The 24,864-nt window shown below is 37.8% G+C and overlaps 1 protein-coding gene and 2 long non-coding RNA genes across 4 annotated transcripts; all 3 read left to right on the top strand.

Annotated features, from left to right (window-relative positions):
- Positions 1 to 320: 320 nt before the first annotated feature.
- Positions 321 to 3,115, top strand: LOC121793988. 2 transcript variants are annotated; one of them, XR_006049213.1, is made up of 4 exons: positions 321 to 390; positions 1,664 to 1,737; positions 1,817 to 2,169; positions 2,340 to 3,115. It is a non-coding gene; the product is annotated as an uncharacterized LOC121793988 (long non-coding RNA). The 2 variants fall into 2 exon arrangements; XR_006049212.1 differs by lacking the exon at positions 321 to 390 and having other exon boundaries at positions 767 to 1,737.
- A 5,699-nt stretch (positions 3,116 to 8,814) lies between these two features.
- Positions 8,815 to 13,909, top strand: LOC121795756 (4-coumarate--CoA ligase 1-like). The gene is made up of 5 exons (XM_042194347.1): positions 8,815 to 9,839; positions 12,563 to 12,758; positions 12,838 to 13,051; positions 13,133 to 13,235; positions 13,602 to 13,909. Exons 1-5 carry the CDS (start codon positions 8,859 to 8,861, stop codon positions 13,701 to 13,703), a joined length of 1,596 nt encoding a protein of 531 aa, XP_042050281.1. The 5' UTR covers positions 8,815 to 8,858; the 3' UTR covers positions 13,704 to 13,909.
- Positions 13,910 to 18,000: 4,091 nt separating this feature from the next.
- Positions 18,001 to 19,057, top strand: LOC121793723. Its single transcript, XR_006049152.1, has 2 exons — positions 18,001 to 18,715; positions 18,808 to 19,057. It is a non-coding gene; the product is annotated as an uncharacterized LOC121793723 (long non-coding RNA).
- Positions 19,058 to 24,864: the final 5,807 nt, after the last annotated feature.

Below are 24,864 nucleotides of genomic sequence, written 5' to 3'. Positions count from 1 at the left end.
ATGTGCACAAGAGTCGTGAGCCATCCTAGAGAGGTTGGCTGGCGAGGGTGTCCATTGAAGGTGGCCACCTTCACGGCACGAGATTCTCAGACATGGTAGGAAATTTGAAGAACTTAGACTGATCAGTCGGACTTTTAAGATCACAAAAGAATTTAGTATGCTCGGGCCTTTTAAGAAAAACCCCGTGTGATACTGTTGATGGATGACAACTATATAATGTATGTTTTATTTTTGGCACGTGTCCACTGAGTACTCCTGTAGTCAGCCCTGCATGTATTTATAAATGTGCAGGTTGAACGTCAAGGGGACGGAGTATTGATCGGAGTCGATGTTTTTAATTAATCAAGTGGATCTTTCGACGATTCATATCTTCAAACACGAAGTCGTTTAGTAAGGACTTATTCCGCTGTACTTTTGTTGAGTGAGGGTTTCAAAGTCTCACCATCGAACTTTGATGAAATGATTATTCTATGTCTGAGACCATGTAATTGAATACTTGGATTCTATTTTATGGTATCAATCGATTTGACATTTTCTGCAAGTTCCTTGAGTTCTTTCCCCATTTCGTTAATTCCGCTTATTAGTCGCGAATTACCCGCTTTCTCTATTCTTAGCAAGATGCGGTCGTGACACTTTATCTACATTTTCTTATCTTTCTATCTCATATTTTATCTATAAATTTAGTCTTATGGAGTATTAATTATTCCAATTTATAAAACTTTATTTACAGTTTCTTATCTTTCTATCTCATATTTTATCTATATTTTATTTTTCTCTTTTAAACTTTATTTAATTTTTCTTATCTTCTCTTAATTTATCAGTTTAGCATTAATTTCTCTTATTTTCTTTTAATTTACTTATCAAATTAGCATTAAACTGCTTTATCTATCAATATGACTAGGTTCCGAAAATAACAATATATATTATATATTGGCTCTAGTTTCTGAAAATTAATAATGCAAAGTAAATTTAGGGCTAGTTTGGTTTCTCTGAGGAGATATGTAAAGATAATTATCTGGTCAATAAAGGGATCTAGATATGCACATTAACAATTGCATGACTCACTGTTTGGTTTGTCATATTCATAAGCGCAGAAAAGTAGTCCTCTGTTTGGTTTACCAAACATTGTACTATGAATACTCCCTAAAAGACTATTATACCCTCAACATAATTAGGTAATTCCCTTTTTATCGTTGGCAAACCCTAGCTGCAGTGCAATATGTAACTCCCCTGTTGTGATTAATTTTTTTACACTGCCGCCAACAACTCTCGCGTAAGGTGCGATTTCTTCGTTTTCGCTTCCTGTTTTCTTCTCCGGTCTCTTGTTTATTACACGCGTTGTTAGCGTTTGATTACTCTTACGATTTGTGATGCAATATGTGATTATTTTTACACTCTCTTGTCTTCAGTTTCATCCATATGTGATGCAATATGCGTGTAATTGGTGAAATTTTCATTCTTGTTGCAACTCTTGATGTTTGCCACGATTGCTAAATTAGTTTTTTGTTTCACTTTTATTTCGAAATTTTGTATTGCATAAGGTGAATGTGGCTTTTCTTATGTTTAATTCACTATTTTGCTAGTTGTTCTTAGTTTTATGTGTGAGATTATACCAACTTCGAGAATCTAAGGACATTTTCATGTGTGTTGTTTATTGGACTAGGTGCACTGTTAAGAAAAAAATGTCTGATTATATTCCTAAGAAGTTCACACTCGGAAAGAGTCAGGGGACTCCAGGTAAGCTCCTCATTCACTAGCTATTCATCACAGTGTACTATATTTCATATTTTCCTGCTGAGCTATGTTGAAATTGCAGTTGGTTCTCCCTATGGTCGAAATAGTAAGACGAAAGGGGATCGCACTCGTCGAAGCTGATCTGACCGTGAAGAGGCCAATCTGTTACTGGGACTGAAGGATCTTGTAACCCATGGGTGGAAAGCCGACAACAGATTTCGAGCAGGTTATCTGTCTAGGCTGGAGGAGAATTTGAAGCGAGAATTTCCATCAACTGACCTGAAGGGCAACCCTCATATCAATTCGAAGATAACGGCTTGGAAGAAGTCTTACAATCTACTGACTAATATTCTTGATCGCAATGGTGTTGGCTTCGGCTACAATGGGGACTTCAAAATCGACTGTGACGATGAGTAGTGGGCTAAAATAGTGAAGGTACAATGCATATGCTTGCTTTGATTTATTTAGTGAAGGTAAATGCACGTGCTTGCTTTGATTTGTTTATTAGAAATGTGTAATAGATATGCTTCAATCATTTTTAATTCAATGGAAGAAATTTTGTGATTGTATTTGGACTCACTTAAATTTCTAATATCATCTCGCAGCATGATCGGAATGCTCGCGGTATGCGCAATAAGGCTTGGCCTTATTTGGAACAGTGGAAAGAAATCTTTGGAAAAGACCACGCTAATGGAGCCGAGGCTGAGGATGTCAAGGATACAGTGAACAGCCTATACTCCCGCCAGAATCTCAACACCTCCAATGGTTCTCAGGACTACAACGTGAGCTTGGATGACCTTTCTGCCACTGAGCCATTGTCCAAACAGTCCACACCGGACGAGGTGGGTGAAAGCTTGCCTCAGAGTACCAAGAGTACCAAGGTTGCTGTGTCTGACAAAAGCTCGGGCAGAAAGCGGAAGCATGATAACTCCCTCGATGCTTTAGTCGAGCTTCTTAGCAAGATGCACGAGGACACTAACGCCAGGCTGGAGTGCTTGTCCATGCGGATAGGTTATGAATTCGACCAAGGCCCAGAAGGATGTGTATGATTTGCTTGGAACTATCTCGGGATTGACCATGGATCAGAAATTTGATGCTGGTGAGATAATTCTTGAGAAGGTGGAACATCTCAATTTCTTCATGGGGCTGCCTGAGTGTGCTCGTCATCCCTACGTGATGCGTGAACTTGAGAAGCGGCGTGCTACCTGATTTGGATTATATATTATTGCTCGCCTTTTGGACTTAAATTTTTGTCATCGAGTGGATTATATATTATTATCTCGATGAGGGTAGCTTATTATTGCCTATTTATGTAAGAACAACTAATTCTCACTTCAAGCTTTAGCTTTAGATGTCCGGTGTGGACGAACCTTGATTCTAACTATTTTTGGTGCCTTAGATGATACGTTGTGATCTTATAATGGCTTTAGGAATTGACTTATGTTGGTGGAAATTACTTTGCATGTCGTCTAGTTTGTTTCAATTGATTTGTTATCCAACCATTTATATGGTTCTTAATAATTTTTAAAGAAGAATCATTAATTTAATTGCACCTTACAAAAGTCTCTTTCATTGGAGCTAAAATAATATCACACGCACTAATTTTTTTGTAATATGTAAACTAAAAAAATCATGATAGATGACTAGAAACATGGATAATACTAGTTAAGTTTTCTTAATAAGTCCGACACATATATTGCAAATTACAAACCAACAGATCAACAAAAAGCTACCTTCATCGAGATAGCCTTAAACAACAACTTCAACATATCAAATGCAAACAGTGGTCCCATGTTGTATAACACAACAAAGTTGGAAAAGTTGGGCACCGCTAGATAATAATACATCCTACTAAAATCATTTAAAGACAATAGCCTCAATGAAATATTCCAGCAACATAATTTTCATGGTGGCTTACATATAGATATGATTTCATCGGTCTACTTTTTTGCCCATTTGTATGGGCTTGAAGATGATGCACACGAACTACCTTGGGGAGAGGCATAGGGTGGCGGGGGTTTCATGAGGATGCGAGTGGAGGCCTGTGCATTGCTTCGTTTATATTCCAACTTTCCATTGGAGCCCGGAGAATAGTAACCACTTCCCTCATTGGCAGACTCTTCGTCAAATAATTTGCGTCTCATTTTCGGATGGCCTTCTAGAACAGTAGAAGACACAGATTCACTCCGAGTAGGTGTGCGTTCGAACCTCGCAGCAGGCTCGACCCAGGCTGAGCTCTTTTCCACAGGCACCGTGGAGTTAGATAGGATGATTACCTCAACCTTTTTCTCGATCTTGGCTACATTACCTCCAAAGATGGTATCCAGATTGTTGAACTCAGGGTCAACAATGTAGTAGTATGCACCTGCCAGCTTGTTCTCCTACATTGTTGACATAATGGTTAAATAGAAAACATCCACCAAATAGACTTTAGCATGTGCACGATTAATGAGAGAAGTGTGAGGGTTTAAGGGAAGAAGAACGTGTCAAACCTTTAAGATGTCCTTCCAAGCAGACTCCGGACATGTGATAACATTTGTGTTGACATTCCAATGGATGCCGAAGACAGCAAGTACCTCTGTGAACGAGCGGTAGCGACGCTCGAAGAATAGCCACCTTCTATACACATCATCCCACGAAAATAGTATCCCAACCTCAGCATTAATAACATCAATTACCTCACAGATGAATTCCGTTGGTATCACTACCCCCTTCCATTTTGAAGCCTTCTTCATTTTGATGATGGTACGTAGCATGACTTCGTCGATCTCCGCTGTCCAATTGGACTTGTAGAGAAAGACACTTTGCGGTGGAACGTAGCTAGCCATTGTAACTCTATAGGGAAATGGATTTGTTGTGTCTGAGTAAACAACACTCCTTTCACTTCTTATATAGAGGAGCAGTGAAGATCTAATCCACATCTTCATGGGGGCATGAGTGAGCAGGCTATCCTGCTGTGTGTGAATGCACCTTACAATAAGAACAGGTTTTCACGAAGAGGGTGATTGTGTGTTGAAGACTCACAAAGATTTTGCAGCTGAGACCATATATTTTCCATTTCGGTGTGTATGAACTAAATTTGGTGAAAGAGTCTTTAAATTAAAGTGGGTGAAAGTGTCTTAAATAACCAACTATATTTTTTTGATAGCTCCAAAATTTGGTGAGATAGATGAATTAAAGTTAGTGAAATTGTCATAAATAACCAGCTATATTTTTTTGACAGCTCCACAATTAAATTTGGTGAAAGAGTTGATATAAAGTGGGTATAAGTGTCTTTAATAACCAACTAAATTTATTTGACAACTCCACTAACTCCAGTTGATTAGATTCCTTCACATTTTGTGATTTGCACACTCACAATCGAGCTCTAATGCTGATTTGGTGAATATGTTGTTTATTAATTTCATCCTAAAATAAAGCATTTTTCTATTTATAATTTGAATGTAATGAACAAATGCAAAGCAGTAATAGAGACATGCAACCTTATATAAGTTCCCACATGAATAAAATTCATTCTCAAAGTAGTAGTACACAAATACAACCTTCCATAATTTTCCTCATTAATAAAAACCATTCTCAAGTCAGTAGTACACAAATACAACCTTCCATAAGTTCCCACATTAATAAAAAACCATTCTCAAGTCAATTAGGTGGGAATCCAGTACAAAAAAACAACTATATAAAGCGAACAACTTGTACTACTGAACCAGAACAATCTCGAATTATAGCTAAATCATTCTTCACCAACAATGTCATCAATATTTGCTCCATTATGATGACCCTGAAGAAAAAATTGAAGTCAGGTGAAATTTATCATCACCACATCTGAAGATATATACACACAAGCTTAATTGACATGACACTTTAGCATGTGTGTTATATTGTGCACCTAGTTGAAATACCTAAGCCCGCATATCACGAGCCATTGTGTCTCTGTATTGGTTCCACTTCGACGACGGTTCGACAACATCAATATACTCAATGTCCTCGGTCTCCTCCCCTGTGTCTAAATGTTCAAACAAACCTTCGAGCTGTTGTCCTATCGGATCGACAACCATCTCTCCACGTATGAAGTTATGCAAAGGGCACTCTTTGGAATGACGTACTCGCACCAACTATACGTTTCATAATTAATATGACACAAATTCGCTGAATTTCAAACATACGGATAATGTCATCAATCAATTGAGCAATAGAGGCGTCCTGTTTCACTAAGCGAGGCATCTCCGATGCGACACATATCAAGAAATTGTAAAAATCAGAGCCACTTTTAAATTAAACTTTTTTTTCCCCAAAATGAATAGCTTCATCGTATGAAATGATTCACAATACCATATCAAGTGTGAGCATGGTAGCTAGACATATTCCATTGAAAATTGAAGTAGCACAAAAACTGATTTGGAACATTGTTTTGAAAATTAACTATAAAGGGTTAAATATGAAAAAAATATGAATTTTCTCTATACCTAAGGTCGGTCAAGGATATTGCATATTGAAGAAGCTATAATTTAAAATTTGTTCAACATAATAAATCGGAAGTATGAAATGTGGTTTCATATTGGGCAATAATCAGATAGTGAGCTAGATTTGAGACATGTATAAAGCAAAACACAACAGTTAAATCAATTGTAGCAGGTTTTGAATTCGATTAACTTACTGGGCTTCGTCGGATATAGCAGCGAGGCCAGTCTACGGCTGAAACAATCGAACTTACACAAAGGCCCTGGCAGTGAACCTCAATCTTCAACTGAGTTACGGCGATGGTATTTGGAAAAGCTTGAAACCCTAGTCTTATGCATATGAGAAAAAAGAGAGAAGAAGAAGGAGATTTTACGGAAATGGATTTAAGTTTTTGATGTGGAAGGTAAAATAGTAATTTTACATATTTTGCTGGTGCAGGAATCTAGGCAGAAAATAAACGGAGCCTCTGAGGCGATTATTATTCTGCATTTTACGTGATAAAACGCTCGGGCCCTTTAGTTTTAAGAGGGCCCAGCAGTAAATCATTAATGAAAACCAAACAATAGATATATGATGAAATTGAACCTTTATCTTGAAATATCGGACAAACCAAACTAGTCCTTAGGGTGTCCACTATGGGGTGCCCGCGGCTATAGCCGCGGGTTGGGGCGGAGGGCGGGCAGGCTATAGTGGAGAGGCGTGGGCGGATACCGAAATGGGGGCGGACGGGCTTCAGCCGACTCCGGGGCGAAATGGGGGCGGACGCGGCTATAGGCGCGGCGCCTATAGTGGCGGCACCGACCGCCGCGACTATAGCCGATTTTATTTTTTTTTCATTTCAATTCACCTATAAATACACCCCATTCCATTCATTATTTTCACACCATTCCAACTCTACATCTATAAAAATTTCTCTCACTACAATTTGGGGTCGGAAATGAACAATTTGTGGAGAGACAGCTGGAATGCTCTGATTCAACAAGTGCAACACCAGGACGCCCAGGAGGATGCGGCGCGCTTGGCGGAGGATGCGATCCCTCGTGCCATTACTCATCGGCGGACAATCCCATGAGACCACGTCGGTGCGCACCAGCGTCTAATGGATGATTACTTTGTGGATAACCCCCGTTATCCACCCGAGATATTCCGCCGGAGATTCAGGATGTCGCGGCGGCTGTTCAACTATATAGCGACGAATTTGGCGGAGCGTTACCGGTGCTTCACCCTCCGGCGTGATGCGGCTGGCCGGATCGGGCTGTCTACGCAACAGAAGTGCACCGCTGCAATCCGGCAGCTTGCCTACGCCCGACCAGCGGACATGTTCGATGAATACGTACAGATGGGTGAGACGACTGGCCTCACAGTGCTTAGGCAGTTCTGTAAGGGGATCCGGGAAATTTTCGGTGGGGAGTTTCTACGGAAGCCCAACCCGGATGAGTGTCAGCGCTTACTGGATATGCACGGTTCGATGCACGGGTTCCCAGGAATGTTAGGGAGCATCGATTGCATGCATTGGGAGTGGATGAACTGTCCCGTGGCATGGAAAGGCCAGTTCACTACTGGATTCAAAAGCAAACATCCAACGATGATTCTGGAAGCTGCGGATCTGGCATGCGTATTTCGGTGTGGCAGGTTCGAACAACGACATCAATGTTCTTCAGTCATCGCCGCTCTCCAACGAGGAGTGCCTGGGGGAGGGTCCAGAAATTAGCTTCGTAGCCAACGGTACGCAGTACAGTAGGGCATACTAATTGGCAGATGGGATATATCCGCGGTGGCCCGTATTCGTGAAGACTGTCCGCCAACCGGTTGGACCGAAGAAACAATATTTTGCGCGCAAACAAGAGAGTGCTAGGAAGGATGTTGAGCGGGCTTTTGGTGTCCTCCAATCGCGGTGGGCTATTATACGGTGTCCGGCACGAGTTTGGCACGAAGATGATGTCGCGAATATTATGTTAGCCTGTATCATATTGCATAATATGATAATAGAAGATGAAGGCTTTGCGGCAGAGCGATGGGCGCCGGAAGAGGGCGCAAGTACAAGTCACGGTGTTGCCTCTGCGCCGATCCAGATGGGCGTACCACGGAGCAATGAATATTTGATCCAATGCTTCGCTGATATGCGCAGGACCACATCACATAACACACTGCAGACCAATTTGATTGAAGAAGTGTAGGCACGTAGGGGAGGTGGTGGCGCAGTGTAAACATGTTAGTGATTTATACTAGATTAAATGTAGCGGGTAATTTTAATTTTAATTTTAATTTTAATTTTAATTTTAATTTTAATTTTAATTTTAATTTTAATTTTAATTTTACTTCTACTTCTACTTCTACTTCTACTTCTACTTCTACTTCTACTTCTACTTCGTATAGTCGTGTTCTTCTAATTACGTATAGCCCGATAAATTTGTTCATAATTACTTGAAACATTATAAAATGAAAGTTGATTATAGAATTTGAGGGCTATTGGAGGTGTCCACTAATATGACGGACACAAAATTTTGGGGCTATGGACAAAAACTGGAGCGGGGCTATTGGGCGTGTCCGCCTTATAGTTGACACTGTTATAGAAGCTCGACACCTTAAATATAATGTGAATTTCTCCCTCTACAAACAAATTTTTATTATAGAAAAAAAAGTAAACTTGAGAAGCAGAGGAAATGGAGTTGAAAGAAGAAAAGGAACACATTTTCCAGTCAAAGCTTCCTGACATAAACATACCCACTCATCTCCCTCTGCACACATATTGCTTCCAAAACCTCTCCTCCCACCGCCACCGCCCCTATCTAATCAACGCCGCCACCGCCCAAACCTTCACCCATGCCGAATTCGAGCTCACCTCTCGGAGAGTCGCCGCCGGCCTCCACACCCTCGGAATCTGCAAAGACGACGTCGTCATGCTCCTCCTCCACAACTCGCCGGAATTCGCCTTCGCATTCCTAGGCGCCTCCTTCCTCGGCGCGATCTCCACCACCGCCAATCCTTTGTACACCGCCTCGGAGATCTCGCTTCAGGCTAAAATCTCGAGACCTAAGCTCATTATCACCCACGCTTGTTACGCTGAGAAGGTGATCAATTGCGGCGCGAAAATCGCCACAATCGACCCCCCGCCGTCGCCGGAGATCCTCGATTTCGCTGAAATTATGAGATCTGACGAGAATCTGCTCCCGCCGGTCGAGATCCAGGCGGAGGACACGGCGGCGCTGCCTTTCTCCTCCGGCACTACCGGTCTCCCTAAAGGAGTGATGCTGAGCCACAGAAACCTAGTCGCGTGCGTGTCGCAGCAAACGGACGGCGAGAATCCGGCGGTTTACACCGATTGTGAGGATCGGATGCTCTGCTTGCTGCCGATGTTCCACGTGTACAGTATGATCTCGGTGATGCTCGTCTGCCTGCGTGTGGGTGCGGCCGTGGTGATTGTGCCTAAGTATGAAATCAATGAGCTGATGAGGTTAATAGAGGAATACAGGGTGACGATTGCGCCGTTTGTGCCGCCGATATTGCTGGCAATTGCCAAGAGCGCGGCGGCGGAGAAGTTCGATTTTTCGTCGGTGAGGAGAGTCCTCTGCGGCGCGGCGCCGACTGATAGAGAACTTGAGCTAGCTCTCAAAGCAAAGCTCCCTAATGCTGTTATTGCCCAGGTACTCAATTCGCTAATTTTAATTCCACTCCTACTACATAATTATTTCCATTTTTTTACATTAAAAATCTATAATACTAACATTTTTTGGTGAATTAATGCTAACACTAGAATTTGAATACCATAGATATTGAAAATTTCATTTGGTTTCGTTTTTACTGGTATGATTTTGATTTAAGATATTAAATGATCAAGTAATGATTTTGTTGAGTTGACTGTGTAGAAGTATTAAACAGATTTTTAAATGAACAAGGTGACAATATATTGGCTGCTGATTGAGTATTAAACAATTTGATCAAACTTGACCAAACTTCACGACAACAATATTATATTATAGAATAATTTACATTAGACTGAATTTTATTGCATTAATTGAGCTTTTTATCGATATTTTTTCATTCCAATAATGCATATGACTCGGTATGAGATACTATTTCATTTTTATATTGCTTTATATATACATACATTTTGTGCAAATTACTTGAGGATATATCTAGCCCTAGTGAGAAATGATAGAAATGATTTCTCGTTGAACCGTCACAGTCACAGTTAAACGTATCGTGAGAAAGTTTTGTAAATAATTTATGTGTTGGCATGTGAGTCACATTCATCACTCAACCACTGTCCACTCCACCGAGGATTTTTTTTAGAGATTATTACGTATCGATGTTTCGTGAATGGGCCAACATGCGGACATGCTATTAGTTTTGTCTCGTTTATATCACGTCACATTTAATTAGTTTTGTCTATAGGGAGTGATCAATTGGTAACTCAATCTTTAATGGCTAACTACAACTAATTTAAAACCATAAGATATGTAGAGATCTAATGGTCTATAAATTGACATGTGTAATTTCATTTTATTATTATTTAAAATTAAAAAGATTAGAAAACTGCCAAAATTAAGATTTTGGATCAAAATGTCAATATAGTGTATTAAATATATCAATACGATTCATTAATACGTCAACACAATTTAGCATTGACATTTTATATGTATTATATGGACATATTATGATAGTTATATTGACATAAAACTGATACTTGAAAATGAAAATTCAAAAAAAAATTCAAATTTCGACATCGGAGCATATGCAAGTGAGATCTCGTTAGAATTCTTATAAAATTATATTCAATTTGAAATATTTTGTGTAAAAAATAACATAAATTGAGAAAGTTATAATCATTTAAAGTTTCGAGATATTCTTAAAAAGTTAGTTATAACTAACTTTTTGTTAATTGACACAGATACCCCTAATTGACAATTTTTGTGCTTCGTATTGAGATTCGTAGATGAATGATCTTGTGTCTTGATTTAATGATCCAATGCATATCATTTTAGTTGTAGTTAGTAATTTAAGAATTAGTTAGCAATATAACACACCCATAGACATCATTTGTCTATATATATGTATAAGGTGCATTGATACATTGATATATATTGATCAAAAACCACATCATCCTTCCCTGATTTATTTACTAGATAAATTAATTCGGTAATTATATATTATCAAATTGTAATAGAAGTTACTATGAATGCAAGGCTAATTGTTGTTAATGGCTTGACAATAAATAAATTAAAAAATACTCCAAAAACAATAGTATAGTTATATTTTTTCATCACTAGTAGTAAATTTGAATCTTTTGATAAGTTGAGAAAATAAGGAAGAGACAATTCTACTTTTGTTATAGAGAATTAATGGAATTCCATTTTAATGAAGGAGATTAGATTTATTCCGGATGGGGGAGTGACGCACAAGGGTTATGCGTCGTTATTATTGAACGACGCACAACCCTTATGCGTCGTTGGTTAACGACGCATAATCGTTATGCGTCGTTTAAAGACGCATAAGTATTATGCGTCTTACCCTAATGACGCATAACCTTTATGCGTCACACTGGTAAGCATTCCCGCCTATCACCCGGGTGACCCGGGTTCGATCCCCGGCAACGGCGCATTTTTACTATTATTATTACTATTGCAGCAAGGACTTTTGGAAATTATTTTATAATAAGCATTATTTTATTTTCTTATAACATAAAGACTTGGATTATGTAATTAATAGTATATAATATTATGCCCATGTATTCTATATAAGCGTAATCTATAAGTGAATAAAGTTTTGATTTTTATATTATTATACAATTAACGGCATAAACAATAGTAATTTTTAAGATATTCGAAAATAAACTTAATATATAAAATAAAATAAACAGCGGTCATAGATAATAGAAGTATAAATTAATTTGTCAATGTACATCTATTCGTTTTGGGGGACCAATTAGATTGGGCATTTATTCTTAACTTCTTTAATTAAGTCTTTTATAAGAGTAATATCTATTTGTCAAAAACAAATGTTTAGAATAACTCATTTTTATCAAATACTTATCACTTAAAAAAATGCGTCGTTGCCGGGGATCGAACCCGGGTCACCCGGGTGATAGGCGGGAATGCTTACCAGTGTGACGCATAAGGGTTATGCGTCATTAGAGTAAGACGCATAATGCTTATGCGTCGTTCAAAGACGCATAACGATTATGCGTCGTTAACCAACGACGCATAAGGGTTGTGCGTCGTTCAATAATAACGACGCATAACCCTTGTGCGTCACTCCCCCATCCGGAATAAATCTAATCTCCTTCATTAAAATGGAATTCCATTAGTTCTCTATAACAAAAATAGAATTGTTCCTAAAGTTGAAGTGCATGATGTATAATGCACAGGGTTATGGCATGACTGAAGCCGGATTACTATCTATAAGCTTAGGGTTCGCCAAAAGGCCATTCAAATTCAAGGCTGGTTCATGTGGAACAGTGATTAGAAACGCGCGGATGAAGATCATCGACCCCTCCACCACCGCCTCTCTTCCTCGGAGTCAGATGGGGGAGATCTTCATCAAGGGAGACGCTGTGATGAAAGGTAATTAATCTCAATGTGCATGTGTGTTAATTATTCAATAATCTTAGCCTGATTGTACGATTTGTGGACGTTGGTAAAGGTTACTATAATGATCCGGAGGCGACAAGGAGGATGATTGATGAACAAGGGTGGCTGCATACAGGCGATCTAGGGTACATAGACGACGATGATGAAGTATTCATAGTAGATAGATTGAAGGAATTGATCAAATACAAAGGCTTTCATATTGCTCCTGCTGAACTTGAAGCATTGCTCATTGCTCATCCCTCTATATCTGAAGCTGCTGTTGTGCCGTGAGTCATATTTTTCTATTCTGTAAATACATGAGCTACACCCGAATTTTTATTTTTAATCGTTTCGATTTTGATGTGCAGTATGGCGGATGAGGCCGCTGGAGAAGTTCCAGTTGCATTTGTCGTCCGAGCAAATGGTGCTTATATTACCGAGCTAGAGATCAAGAGCTATATAGCAAAGCAGGTATTACGTTATTTTAATTTTCCTGAAAAGTTAATATTGCATTTATCTTGTTTAAAGCGAAACATTTTTTTTTCAACACGTGATATTATATAGTGTTATTTAAAGTATGAGAAAGAAAAAAATAGCAATGAAGATATTTTCTTTTTAATAAATGTGTCGCTTTAAGTGAGATATTTTAAAAAGAAAAATGTATCACTCTAAATGGGATGAAGAGAGTAAGCGTATAAGATGAAAATGGTCGCATAGCTATATAAATTTGTCTAGCTTGTTTGTGCCGTCATCGATTGTCAATAGTATCATAATTGTGGTGAATAATTGTGTGGGAAGGAGATAGTATCATAATTGTGGTGAATAATTGTGATGCAGGTGGCGCCGTACAAACGCATCAAACGTGTATTTTTCACTGATACAATTCCAAAAGCATCCACCGGTAAAATTTTAAGGAAAGATCTACGCGCTAGACTTTGATTTAATTGGAGTGTGCAAGTATTACTTATACCAAATAAAAACATTTGGATTACCCAAAAAAAAAAAAACTTTTGGGACGAGGATTTATGTCGTTTTCAATGAAATTGGCAAGTGGATACGTTGGACGACATAACTATCATAGATATCTTTGGAAGAGATAATTATTGTGGCTATTTTTATTCTATATATTTTTTTGCTTATTAAAAGGATCAATAATAATTTCTTATATTTTTAATAGTAATTGCTTATTGGTTAAGAGTAGGGGTGGGAATACGGGTACCCATGGGTACCCGACTCGAAAAAACTAGGTACTCAAACTTGAAAATCGTATAAAATACCTACCCGATACACGACCCGATTTATTTTTGGGTATCCCAATACCCACTCCGGGTACCCAAACCCGACGAATCGGGTACCCAAATACTAGACTCTTTACATATGCAAATAACTAATACAAATTCGAATTGATATTATATTAATATAAATATAGAAAATATTTGAAATAGACTAATGTCTTTAATATTGCATACTCCCTCCGTATTAAAAAAAAATAGAAACATTTGAAATGACAATGGTTTTAATGCACAATTGGTAAAGTAAGTGAGAAAAACTGGTAAAGTAAGAGAGAAGAAAAGAAAAATGAGTAAAGTAAGAGAGAGTAAGAGAAAAAACAATGAAAGTATAGTTAGTGGATTGTGAGGCTCATGTCCTAAAATAGAAAGATTCTAAAGTTTATATTTTTAAGGAACGACCAAAAATGAAAATAGTTGTTATTTTTAAAAAACGGAGGGAGAATATTTTATCGTATAAAACTACAAAAATGGATCACATTTATTTTATAGTGCTCGATTATCTTTGTCTTTATGAGAATTGGTTATGCAATAAGTAAATGTTATTACACATCGAATCAAATATAGAAACAATCAACAATATAATTCAAAAGTCAAAAACCAATTAATCGGATATAAAAAAATAGTCTAAATAATAAATTGGGTATTAAAAAATAGTCTAAATAATAAATCGGGTATTCAGGTAATACCTGATATCCGATCGGATTACCCAATACCCGAATTATCTTATATTTCATTATCCAATCCCATAAAATTGGGTATTGGGTATCCAATTGTCACGACCACAACTCCCTAGTTATAGTGAGTGTAGCTATTTCGCGACTAAACTAACTCGTTGGTCACAAGCTCGTCATAAAGAAGTACTTAATTCAAGGAAACAATGTCTCATAGTGAAAAGAGGTACAACCACCTCGAAATCAGAGTAGTTAACTAAGTGCATAGTCTTTGCTTAAACGATTCTTAAACTTGCAGCGGAAGGTTCCAAGACGAAGTAATATGTATGAAGACATATTAAATCAGCTACCTAGCTACTTATTTAAAATTCTCTCCCAACACCTCCTCTGCTCCGATCACGATCAACCTGCACGTTAAAAAAACAACATGCATGGCTGAGTATTTGATATATCCAGAGGACTTAGTGCCAAAAACATTTATCTTTTAGTTGTCAGCCATACTTGAGTGAGCGCAGGGTTTTTCTTAAAATAATTCCCGATCACTAAAACTTTTATCTTTTCATAAGTTTGTCTGCGCAGTCACATAACATCTCATAATATACCATATCTGATCTTGTGTGAACCGGGAATGTGGCCACATTCCACGATGGTCACTGGACCGGCCAACTCTAGCACTAGCACACGGCCCCATATGTGTATACTAGCCCGAGTAGGGTTTGCGGTCCTACTAGGATCCGAATTCGATTTAACTTGCTTGGCATAGCTAACAGATAGGTAATCATAAATAAAACATGACATGACAACTCATTCAAAAATATTCACGTTTTCACATAAAATCACATTTTGAAAAAAAAGCCCACCTCTGTTGCTTAAACTTTCAAGTGATCGTTCCTCTACTTGCTTTCACTTGTCGTGCGACGACGCCCCTTTATAAATAATAAGTATACTTAAATTAGATTTAAGTAACTATTTATTTAGCGTGCATGCATTCTCAAGCGTGCGATTATTTTTATTTTCTTCTTACTAAATCCATAAATCTTTAAGTATAAATTAAATCAGTGATTTAATTTATTTGGGATTTTACCGAATTATTCGAGCATTAGTTAAATTCCAAATATTCTAACTTTATTGTCGTGGAATTAATTAACGGCTATTCATCATTTAATTTGGCAAAACATTAGGAGAGTCTATAAATTAAATTCTACATTCTCGTCATACTAGTATTTTAATTAGAAGCTCATACTATGATTTAAATTTTATCGTTTTCGCATTTAAATTCTTTTGATTTTAAATACTTAATTAAATTAGAATGCTTACTTGGATTAAAGTTAGCAAAGTCCAATTTAATTACTTATTGGACAAGGCAAATCTCATGACTAATACTTCTCCATGGTCCAAAGGAATTAAATTTCATGGCTCCATAATTTATTAGGGCAGTGGCCCATTCTTAAAAAAAACGTGGCCCATTTAAATAAAAAGAAACGGAGTGGTCCTAAATTATTTTATTCGCAGCGGCCCAAGTTTATTTAGCATAGTAATGATCCCATTTTTTAAGGACAGGCCCCATTTGCATTTAGGGAGGAGGGCCCAATAAAGAAAAAGTGTGATGGCCCAATTACTTCTCAAAAAAATAAGGGACAAGCCCAAAACGTTATACTCCCTTCCCGTCGCCTTCTCTCTCTCTTTCCCCCTTTCACTTTGTCTCTCTCTCAAATTCAGCCCTAGCCCCTATCCACGACGAAATCGTCGGCTAAATTTCCGGGTTGTGAAGCTGTCGCCCTCGCCTAGAAGCAGTGACGCGGCTGTCACGGAGCAATCGGCGTAGCCGACGCCGGGTCAGCCTCCTCCAGCCACCGCCGTTGCTATCTCCAGCTCCCTCTCTCGGGATCCGCCGCCGCCTTCGTCGTCAGACAGAAGCTAAGTTTTACCCCTCTCCCCCTTATTTTACTCGTCTAGCTCAGGAAAGCTAGTTTTGGAGAAGTTGAATTGGGTTTTGCTTGATTCTAGATAGGTGTTGATTATAGTTAAACTTGATAGTGCTATGCTCTTGTGTGTGTGTATGTGACAAGGCTCGAGAGGAAGTATAGCTTCGTTCCATTATGTTTTCCCTACTTGTTTAAACATGGTTGTGTGGCAAAATTCCACGAAAGGACGTTATGGGGAAAGTTATCCGCCATTTGTACCTGGAAAAAAAACATTTCCCATCATGGGAAAGACGCATTAGCCTCTCGCGTGTTTAAAAGAAACACGCATTAGCCTAACGCGTCTTTGCTTTGACCCAAAACCCAGCCCATACCTATCTGTCAAATCTCCCATACATAATTAATGTGGTGTTGAAAAACAAAAAGCCTGAGCAGGGGGTCAAATCTCCCATGCATAATTCATCCTTTCCCCCATTTTGCCTATTTGACAGCTCAACAAAATCCTCTATCATATTTTACACTCCATCTCGTGTAATACAAATAATCAATACCACATTAATTATGTATGGGAGATTTGACCCCCTGCTCAGGCTTTTTGTTTTTCAACACCACATTAATTATGTATGGGAGATTTGACAGATAGGTAAGGGCTGGGTTTTGGGTCAAAGCAAAGACGCGTTAGGCTAATGCGTGTTTCTTTTAAACACGCGAGAGGCTAATGCGTGTTTCTTTTAAACACGCGAGAGGCTAATGCGTCTTTCCCATGATGGGAAATGTTTTTTTTTCAGGTACAAATGGCGGATAACTTTCCCCATAACGTCCTTTCGTGGAATTTTGCCACACAACCATGTTTAAACAAGTAGGGAAAACATAATGGAACGAAGCTATACTTCCTCTCGAGCCTTGTCACATACACACACACAAGAGCATAGCACTATCAAGTTTAACTATAATCAACACCTATCTAGAATCAAGCAAAACCCAATTCAACTTCTCCAAAACTAGCTTTCCTGAGCTAGACGAGTAAGGGGGAGAGGGGTAAAACTTAGCTTCTGTCTGACGACGGCGGCGGCGGCGGATCCCGAGAGAGGGAGCTGGAGATAGCAACGGCGGTGGCTGGAGGAGGCTGACCCGGCGTCGGCTACGCCGATTGCTCCGTGACAGCCGCGTCACTGCTTCTAGGCGAGGGCGACAGCTTCACAACCCGGAAATTTAGCCGACGATTTCGTCGTGGATAGGGGCTAGGGCTGAATTTGAGAGAGAGACAAAGTGAAAGGGGGAAAGAGAGAGAAGGCGACGGGAAGGGAGTATAACGTTTTGGGCTTGTCCCTTATTTTTTTGAGAAGTAATTGGGCCATCACACTTTTTCTTTATTGGGCCCTCCTCCCTAAATGCAAATGAGGCCTGCCCTTAAAAAAATGGGATCATTACTATGCTAAATAAACTTGGGCCGCTGCGAATAAAATAATTTAGGACCACTCCGTTTCTTTTTATTTAAATGGGCCACGTTTTTTTTAAGAATGGGCCACTGCCCTAATAAATTATGGAGCCATGAAATATAACACAACAGCTTCTACTCATTTTCTTACTCTCGTCATGAATTGTGGAAATGATATGTCATGAAGGAGTGAAATTAGATGGTGCTACTTATACACTGATACCAAGTTTGTTGGGATTTCTCAGTGATTTGGGGCAGAGGCAATCTGCCATTTTTTTGATTTCTTTGCTGAAAATGTTGACTATTTGTGAGAGTACATGAGAGTGTACTCGTGAGACATTAAATGGGGCTGCCATACTGCTTTGTTTCTCTTCTTGCAGCAACTTTTTTTTTGATGCTGCAGCAATTTAACTGCAATATTGGTGGTGATTTTGCAGGTGTACAACAAAGTATGTAGGGCTGTTAAGTGGTAATCTGCAGAGCTGCTGTAGCTGAAAAAGGGCAGGCGTTGCAGGCTGAAAAGAGGGCTGATCTTGTCCTACCAGCCTTTGGTTAAGGCTGGGGAGAGTGCAGGAGTTGCAGCCCTCCATCCTCCCTATTTTGGCAACTTTTAGTCTTCCTCAAAAAGGTAGTGTGGCCTCATACCCTTACTTAGTTTCGGCTGCTAGTTTTTGGCAACTTGATTAGCTTATTTACTTTGTTATCTTTTGTATTTTGTAGAGATGAAGAAGTAGTTGGCTGGAATACGGCCTCTCACATCACGGTTCGTTGCTCTTGGCCCGAAGGCCGATCGAAGACTAGGTTGTGGTGCGATGTGCCTTGGCTCGGGAAGACTCAAGCATTAGCACTTAATATTCCTTGCGTTGTCTTCCTTCCTTTTCATCATTGTACACTTGTAAGCTAGAACGTAGTTCGGGCTGTAAAACTTTGTATTTTATCCGCTTAAGAAATAAATAGACACATTCCCTTTTATTCGATCATTGTTCTCTTCTTAATTTCCAAGTTTAAGTTGGTTATGAGTCATGAATCTCGGACGTTGGAATTGTGTAATCATCGTACTCAAAGTATTCGAAGAGGAAATCGCTTCACTGTCTCTTTAATCATTTCATAAGGTTCGGGAAATTAGATTGTGGCTATTACACCAATACCTGCAGGGTATTGGGTCTGGTTTGGGTAAACCCAATATCCGATATCTGTATTCCCACCCCTAGTTAGAAGAGAAACGTCTTATTAACTAAGTTGTGTTTCATCATCTATGATTTGTTATTAGTTGTTGCTTTATTTGTTTCCTATTTTGAGGGCAGTAGAATTAGATATTATTCCCTCTGTGTCCTAAGACCATCCACAATGCCGCCCAGCCGACCGCCCAGCCGAGCGCAGCTTGCCCTCCAGGAACAGATCAGCCACCGGTGATGCTGCTGTCATGATTCGGCAGCCTTGCGGATAACACCGTTGTTCCATGTCTCAAACAATTCGAATGCAGCGATTCACCGACGTCGTGATACAAAATCACGTACGAATTGAACAATGGTTAATCAAAACCATAATACCATGCAATGATTACTTACCAAAAAATTAGTTAATAGAATCACTACATTCACGCAATTCAAAATGAATTCTTGCGTATATCACCGCAATTCACTCCACGTAACAATATGCACGAAAAAATGATTACAATAACAATAAGTAATCATATGTAATCATTTCATACATGTACAAGTAATGATGACAGACCACAAATCACATATTTAAAAAAAACGAGATTTGATTCTTTCAAATCGTGCAATTAGGCGATACGTGTGGAAGGTGAAGGCGGAGAAATAAAAAATTTCGATCAAAGATACGAACTTTGTTTACACGTACAAAACATATAAACAACGCTTATGCATTCAAGCAATTCACATAACATGAAATTAATCCACATAATCAGAGCCAAAAATTGGCTCTGAAACCAATTGCTGGGGTTTAGAGCCCCATGCACAGCGGAAGTCATGCATTCACAAATAAATCATACATACAGATCTATTTGACCAATTATGGGATTAATTAACTACATGTTAAACACAGAATTGCATCCAAGAACGCACATAATTCATGTAAAAGGAATTAAAACCTAAAACATGAATTCCTACGGTTTAGAATTACCGATCTGATTCTCCAAAGAATTATCGATTGATTGCGCCTTCTCCACGTGATGTTCTTTGTACTCAACCACGAACCTTCTAATCTGTATCCCGAACTCAGATAATGACCTTTGGGTGGGCAAAGCTTGTCAGAATCGAAAAGGGTTTGATTAGAAAGAAGACAGAATATCAGTTTGTCAAAAATCGATTTTTCGTCCACTCCCATAGGGGAGCACGAAAATTAATGTGTTAATTCACACTTAATCTTCTTTCTAATCTCTTTTTATATAGAGTTATTATGGACAAGATTAGGGATCCATGGAGGTTGGACTTGGGCCAAACCTGTTGGACTTTTACTAATTAAATTGAGCCCCAATTTAATATAAGTCCAATAGAATATTATTATCATCCACTATAGTATAATAATATTGACTGCCTGTCCAATCCCAAATTACGAGTAATCCGGGCTTTACCTCTTTAGCAAATGTCGTTGCCACTTGATCAAGGCGTTCTCGCTCTCGCTCGCCACTAATATAATTTATAACTCCCAAACTCGCACTACTTTAACAGTAAAACGGCAAGTATGGGTCGATCCCACAGAGAAACCGGTGTATCGAGTGTGTGAGTAGTGAACAGGGTTCGGCTGCTACCACGCTTTAAGTTGGGGGTTTTTACGCTACTGGATTTATACTAGGCAGAATGTAAACTAACTACTTGACCAAGCTACTCATCATGCTGGCAAAATTAATGGATCAAGTAAGCGACAGGCGGAAATAAGAACTTAACTACCTAAGCATGCTACGAGAAACACAAACACTTTGCCATTCAACATAATAAAGATTCAGACACTTAATCAAAGACAAAAAAGCGAAACTGAACTGGAACAGTAAACAAGATGACAAAAACAAAACAACTCCGATTTTTATATTCAAACTTAGAACAGTACTGCGAACATGCGGAATACAAAAAGATCATTTCTTTAACTACGGAATTAAACTAAGCTAACAACTTCGTAAAATAGGAAAGCGAGCAAAACCGAGAGTGTTCCCGGTCAAAAACTTGAGATAACGCCGAATAGATATTGAGTATTCTGTCGCGCTCCCTTTCGGTCGCTCTCTCTCTCCCTAACTGACCATTTCTCTATCTAAGCTAACTTTGGAATTGAAAAACTAAACTAAAAGAAAATGAAAACTAAGCTAGATGTCGAAGGAAGAGGATGCTAAAAAGAAGATCCTTAATTATGGTGGCACGTCCTCTATTTATAAGCTCGCCGCAATGACCTCCAGCTGGATAACGATCTCGGAAGAGGATATTCGCTCACACTGTGATCGAGCGTCTCATCGATTGATACGTGTCTTCCTTCTAGAACAACGTCGCTCCTCAATAACAGAATGATGACTCGGCTCCGTCCTTGCGTCTTGCGTTTCAGCACGTGTCCCCTTCTAGAACGTCGTCCTTGATAACAGAATGATGATCACCATCCAGCTCATTAGCCTCACGTGTCTGTCTTCTAGATACCGGTGGTCCCCGCCTAACTGCTTGATCACCCCCTTGATCATTTCACTCGATTTTCGCCTTTTTCACCTTTTGTACCAACTTGATCAGCTTGGCCTTGTTGCCTTGGTCAAGCGGCATTCCTGCACAATTAACACTTGCTTTGCGCGATAAACTGATCAAGTAGCATACATTTTACCCCTAAAGCGATGCATGAAATATGCCTTATCAAACATATATATATAATATATATATATATATATATATATATATATATATATATATATATATATATATATATATATATATATATATATATATATATATATATGACCCGAAGGTCCATTGTTGTTGTATAATATGACCCGGAGGTCTCATTGCCATTGTATACATATATATGACTCGAAGGTCCATTGTCACTGATGAAAATTTATTATATTTTCGTACTTTGTGTGGTATAATTCAGGCTAATATGTATGCCCTTTTCTTGTAGAATTGCTTTGAACAATCCGACTGCGTGATGTTTATTGAGTGATCTTTGAAATTTAATTAAAAAAATATACTCCCTTCGTCTCAAAACAATAAAGACATTTGGGACGTTACGAAAATTAATGTATAATTGATAAACTAAGAGAGATAAGGAGAAGGGTCGTTAAAATAGTTTTAGTGGATAGTGGGATCCACAATATTATAAGTCGTAAATAATTGATGTATAGTTAATAGTTTTCTGTTTATGGTTTCGCTTAGGTCCTTGATTATCTATGTATCACAATCACAAATTTGTTCCTTGATTATCTATGTATCACAAATTCACAAATTTGTTCCTTGATTATCTATGTATCACAAATTCACAATCACAAATTTATATCTCAATTGTTCTCATTTTCTTAGATTTTATAACCCACAACTTTCTTTTTGATATAGTTTCAATATTAGGATTCACTTAACTCTTAAATGGAGGCCAAAGCTAGAAGAGTGATCGATGTATGTTGATAACTAAAATGCGAATACGACAAATAGTACTCGTTAAGAATCTTCAAATTCAATGGTTAAGCCTTAATTTAGTCCACTAGTCCGATATTTATAGCTAAAGAGAAAGAGGAAGAGAGAAAATAGTTTGCAAGAAAAATATTATATAAAAATAAATTATCAAAAAATAAAATGCAACATTGATTGCAAAAGGGATGGTTTTGGATCAATTTTGACATAAGTTGACATTAATTTTTTTTCTTATTCACCATTAAAAGTCTGATATCATAAAGTATTATATGGCCTATTAATAGGCAGTGAAGTCAGTTCAAAAAGAAAATTGTTGTTTTGAGGAAAATTTTTTATTGTTTCGAGTGTTTAATTTCTCTCTAAGAAAAATTAACATTTCTCTCATTTTTCTTTTCTCTATTTTTCTCCTGGGTGTTTGTTTTGGAGGGCAGGGAACTGCCACCTTTTTTTATCTACTTCTCGACGAAAAATAATTTCATTTTGTCATTTTAAAATGTCCACGAAAAAAATAATATCATTTTAAAAATAGAAATATTTTCTCATACTTTACCTATTTTTTGCTTCTCACTTATTTTTTTCTCTTTCTTACTTTTTTTTCTTTCTCTCTTTTACTTTATCTACTTATTCTCTCATCTCTCAAACTTTATCAATTTCTAATTAAAACTTGTGTCGTTCATATATAAAACTATTTTTCGTGGATGGAAGAAATATTATTTAATACTCCTAAGTTTTGTCACAAAAGTCAAAATACTATATTGGAAATAGATTAGAATAATGAAGATCGAATAAAACGACTCGAGGTGAAGGCCCGAGTCATCGTCAAGATGAACTGCTGGATATTTTTAAACTAAGAGAAAGGAAAGTGAAACAAAAAACTAGTTCTAGAATATAAAATAAAAAAATATACAAAAGAAAAAGCTAAAAATCAAGACTCTTCCACGTGGAATATAGAGCCGCTCGAATTAGGCGTGCAATCGAAAATTCTCCCCAATTACCCTGTCCATCTATTTAGGCAGAATATTTATTTACGTAATTAATTCATCTACGGAAGCAGGGTGGTGGAGTGAATATTGATTTTAAATTCACTAATGACAGCAATAAAACTCCTTTAATTATATTGATTTTTCGGTACTTATCATCCGCTCCTAAGGTGAGTATTAAACAGAGAAATCAACTACATGGTATAAATATTTCTTCTCATTAACTCGAGGAGAAAAGGATTATACTCCTGCCCTTTTGATTTAACACATATTTTAAGAAATTATTTGACTCTATGAAGAAAAGTAAAAGGAGAAAGTAAATGGAATGTGAAACCTATTTAAAGTGTTAGTTTTATATTGGACTGCATGTGTAATAAGTTGGTGGAATATGGCAGTATACTAAAAGTGAAATAAAGTAAATGGTTGTATAAATCGTGGACAGCATAAAATAGCAAAACATTCTTTAAATGGTGGACAGAGAAATAATAAAGAAGCATGAAACATGGTTTTAGTATATTCTCTAGCGATCTCCAACTTCTAATCAAAACATTCTTATAAGTATATAAAAAACTCTATATTACTCCCACTTATATTCTAAGCAAGTACTTGATGCATCTAACCTCCATCACTTCCTTCAAAGCTTTTTGTGAAAGAATTTGTTTGTTTCTCTTTTGATGCAAACTTCTGTAACTCAACGTCTCACTATATTTCACATGATATGATATTTTCTCTCGATACAGTTCCTAACTTTGTGTGTTCGTAGTACCTTAGAGTTAGTTACACACAACATTGGAGTTATCTAGGGCTGGCTCTAAATCACGTTGAAATCCAACGAGCTTCCAAATCTTGCCTGAATTGCTCATAACTGTAAAGTAACAATTCTACCTTTGTCCACCAATAATAATTTTGTCAGTGAATGACACAATTTTAATATAAATTAAATTTGGTAGTGAACGACATAAATTTTAAAGTAGATTGATAAATTAAGAAAAAATAGAGGATAAAAATAGATAAAAAAAAAATATTATTAATGATAAATGAGACCCGTTTCATTAGAAAAAAGAGTTACTCCCTCCGTCCCTTAAATTTTGTCACACTTTGACCGGGCACGGGTTTTAAGAAATGTAATGGAAAGTGAGTTGAAAAAGTTAGTGGAGAGTGGGTCCTCCTTTTATATATTA

The sequence above is a fragment of the Salvia splendens genome, chromosome 3, assembly GCF_004379255.2.
Source record: "Salvia splendens isolate huo1 chromosome 3, SspV2, whole genome shotgun sequence".
NCBI classification, from domain to species: domain Eukaryota; kingdom Viridiplantae; phylum Streptophyta; class Magnoliopsida; order Lamiales; family Lamiaceae; genus Salvia; species Salvia splendens.
Note: the sequence above shows the minus strand (reverse complement) of the source record. Positions and strands in the feature narration are given on the sequence as shown.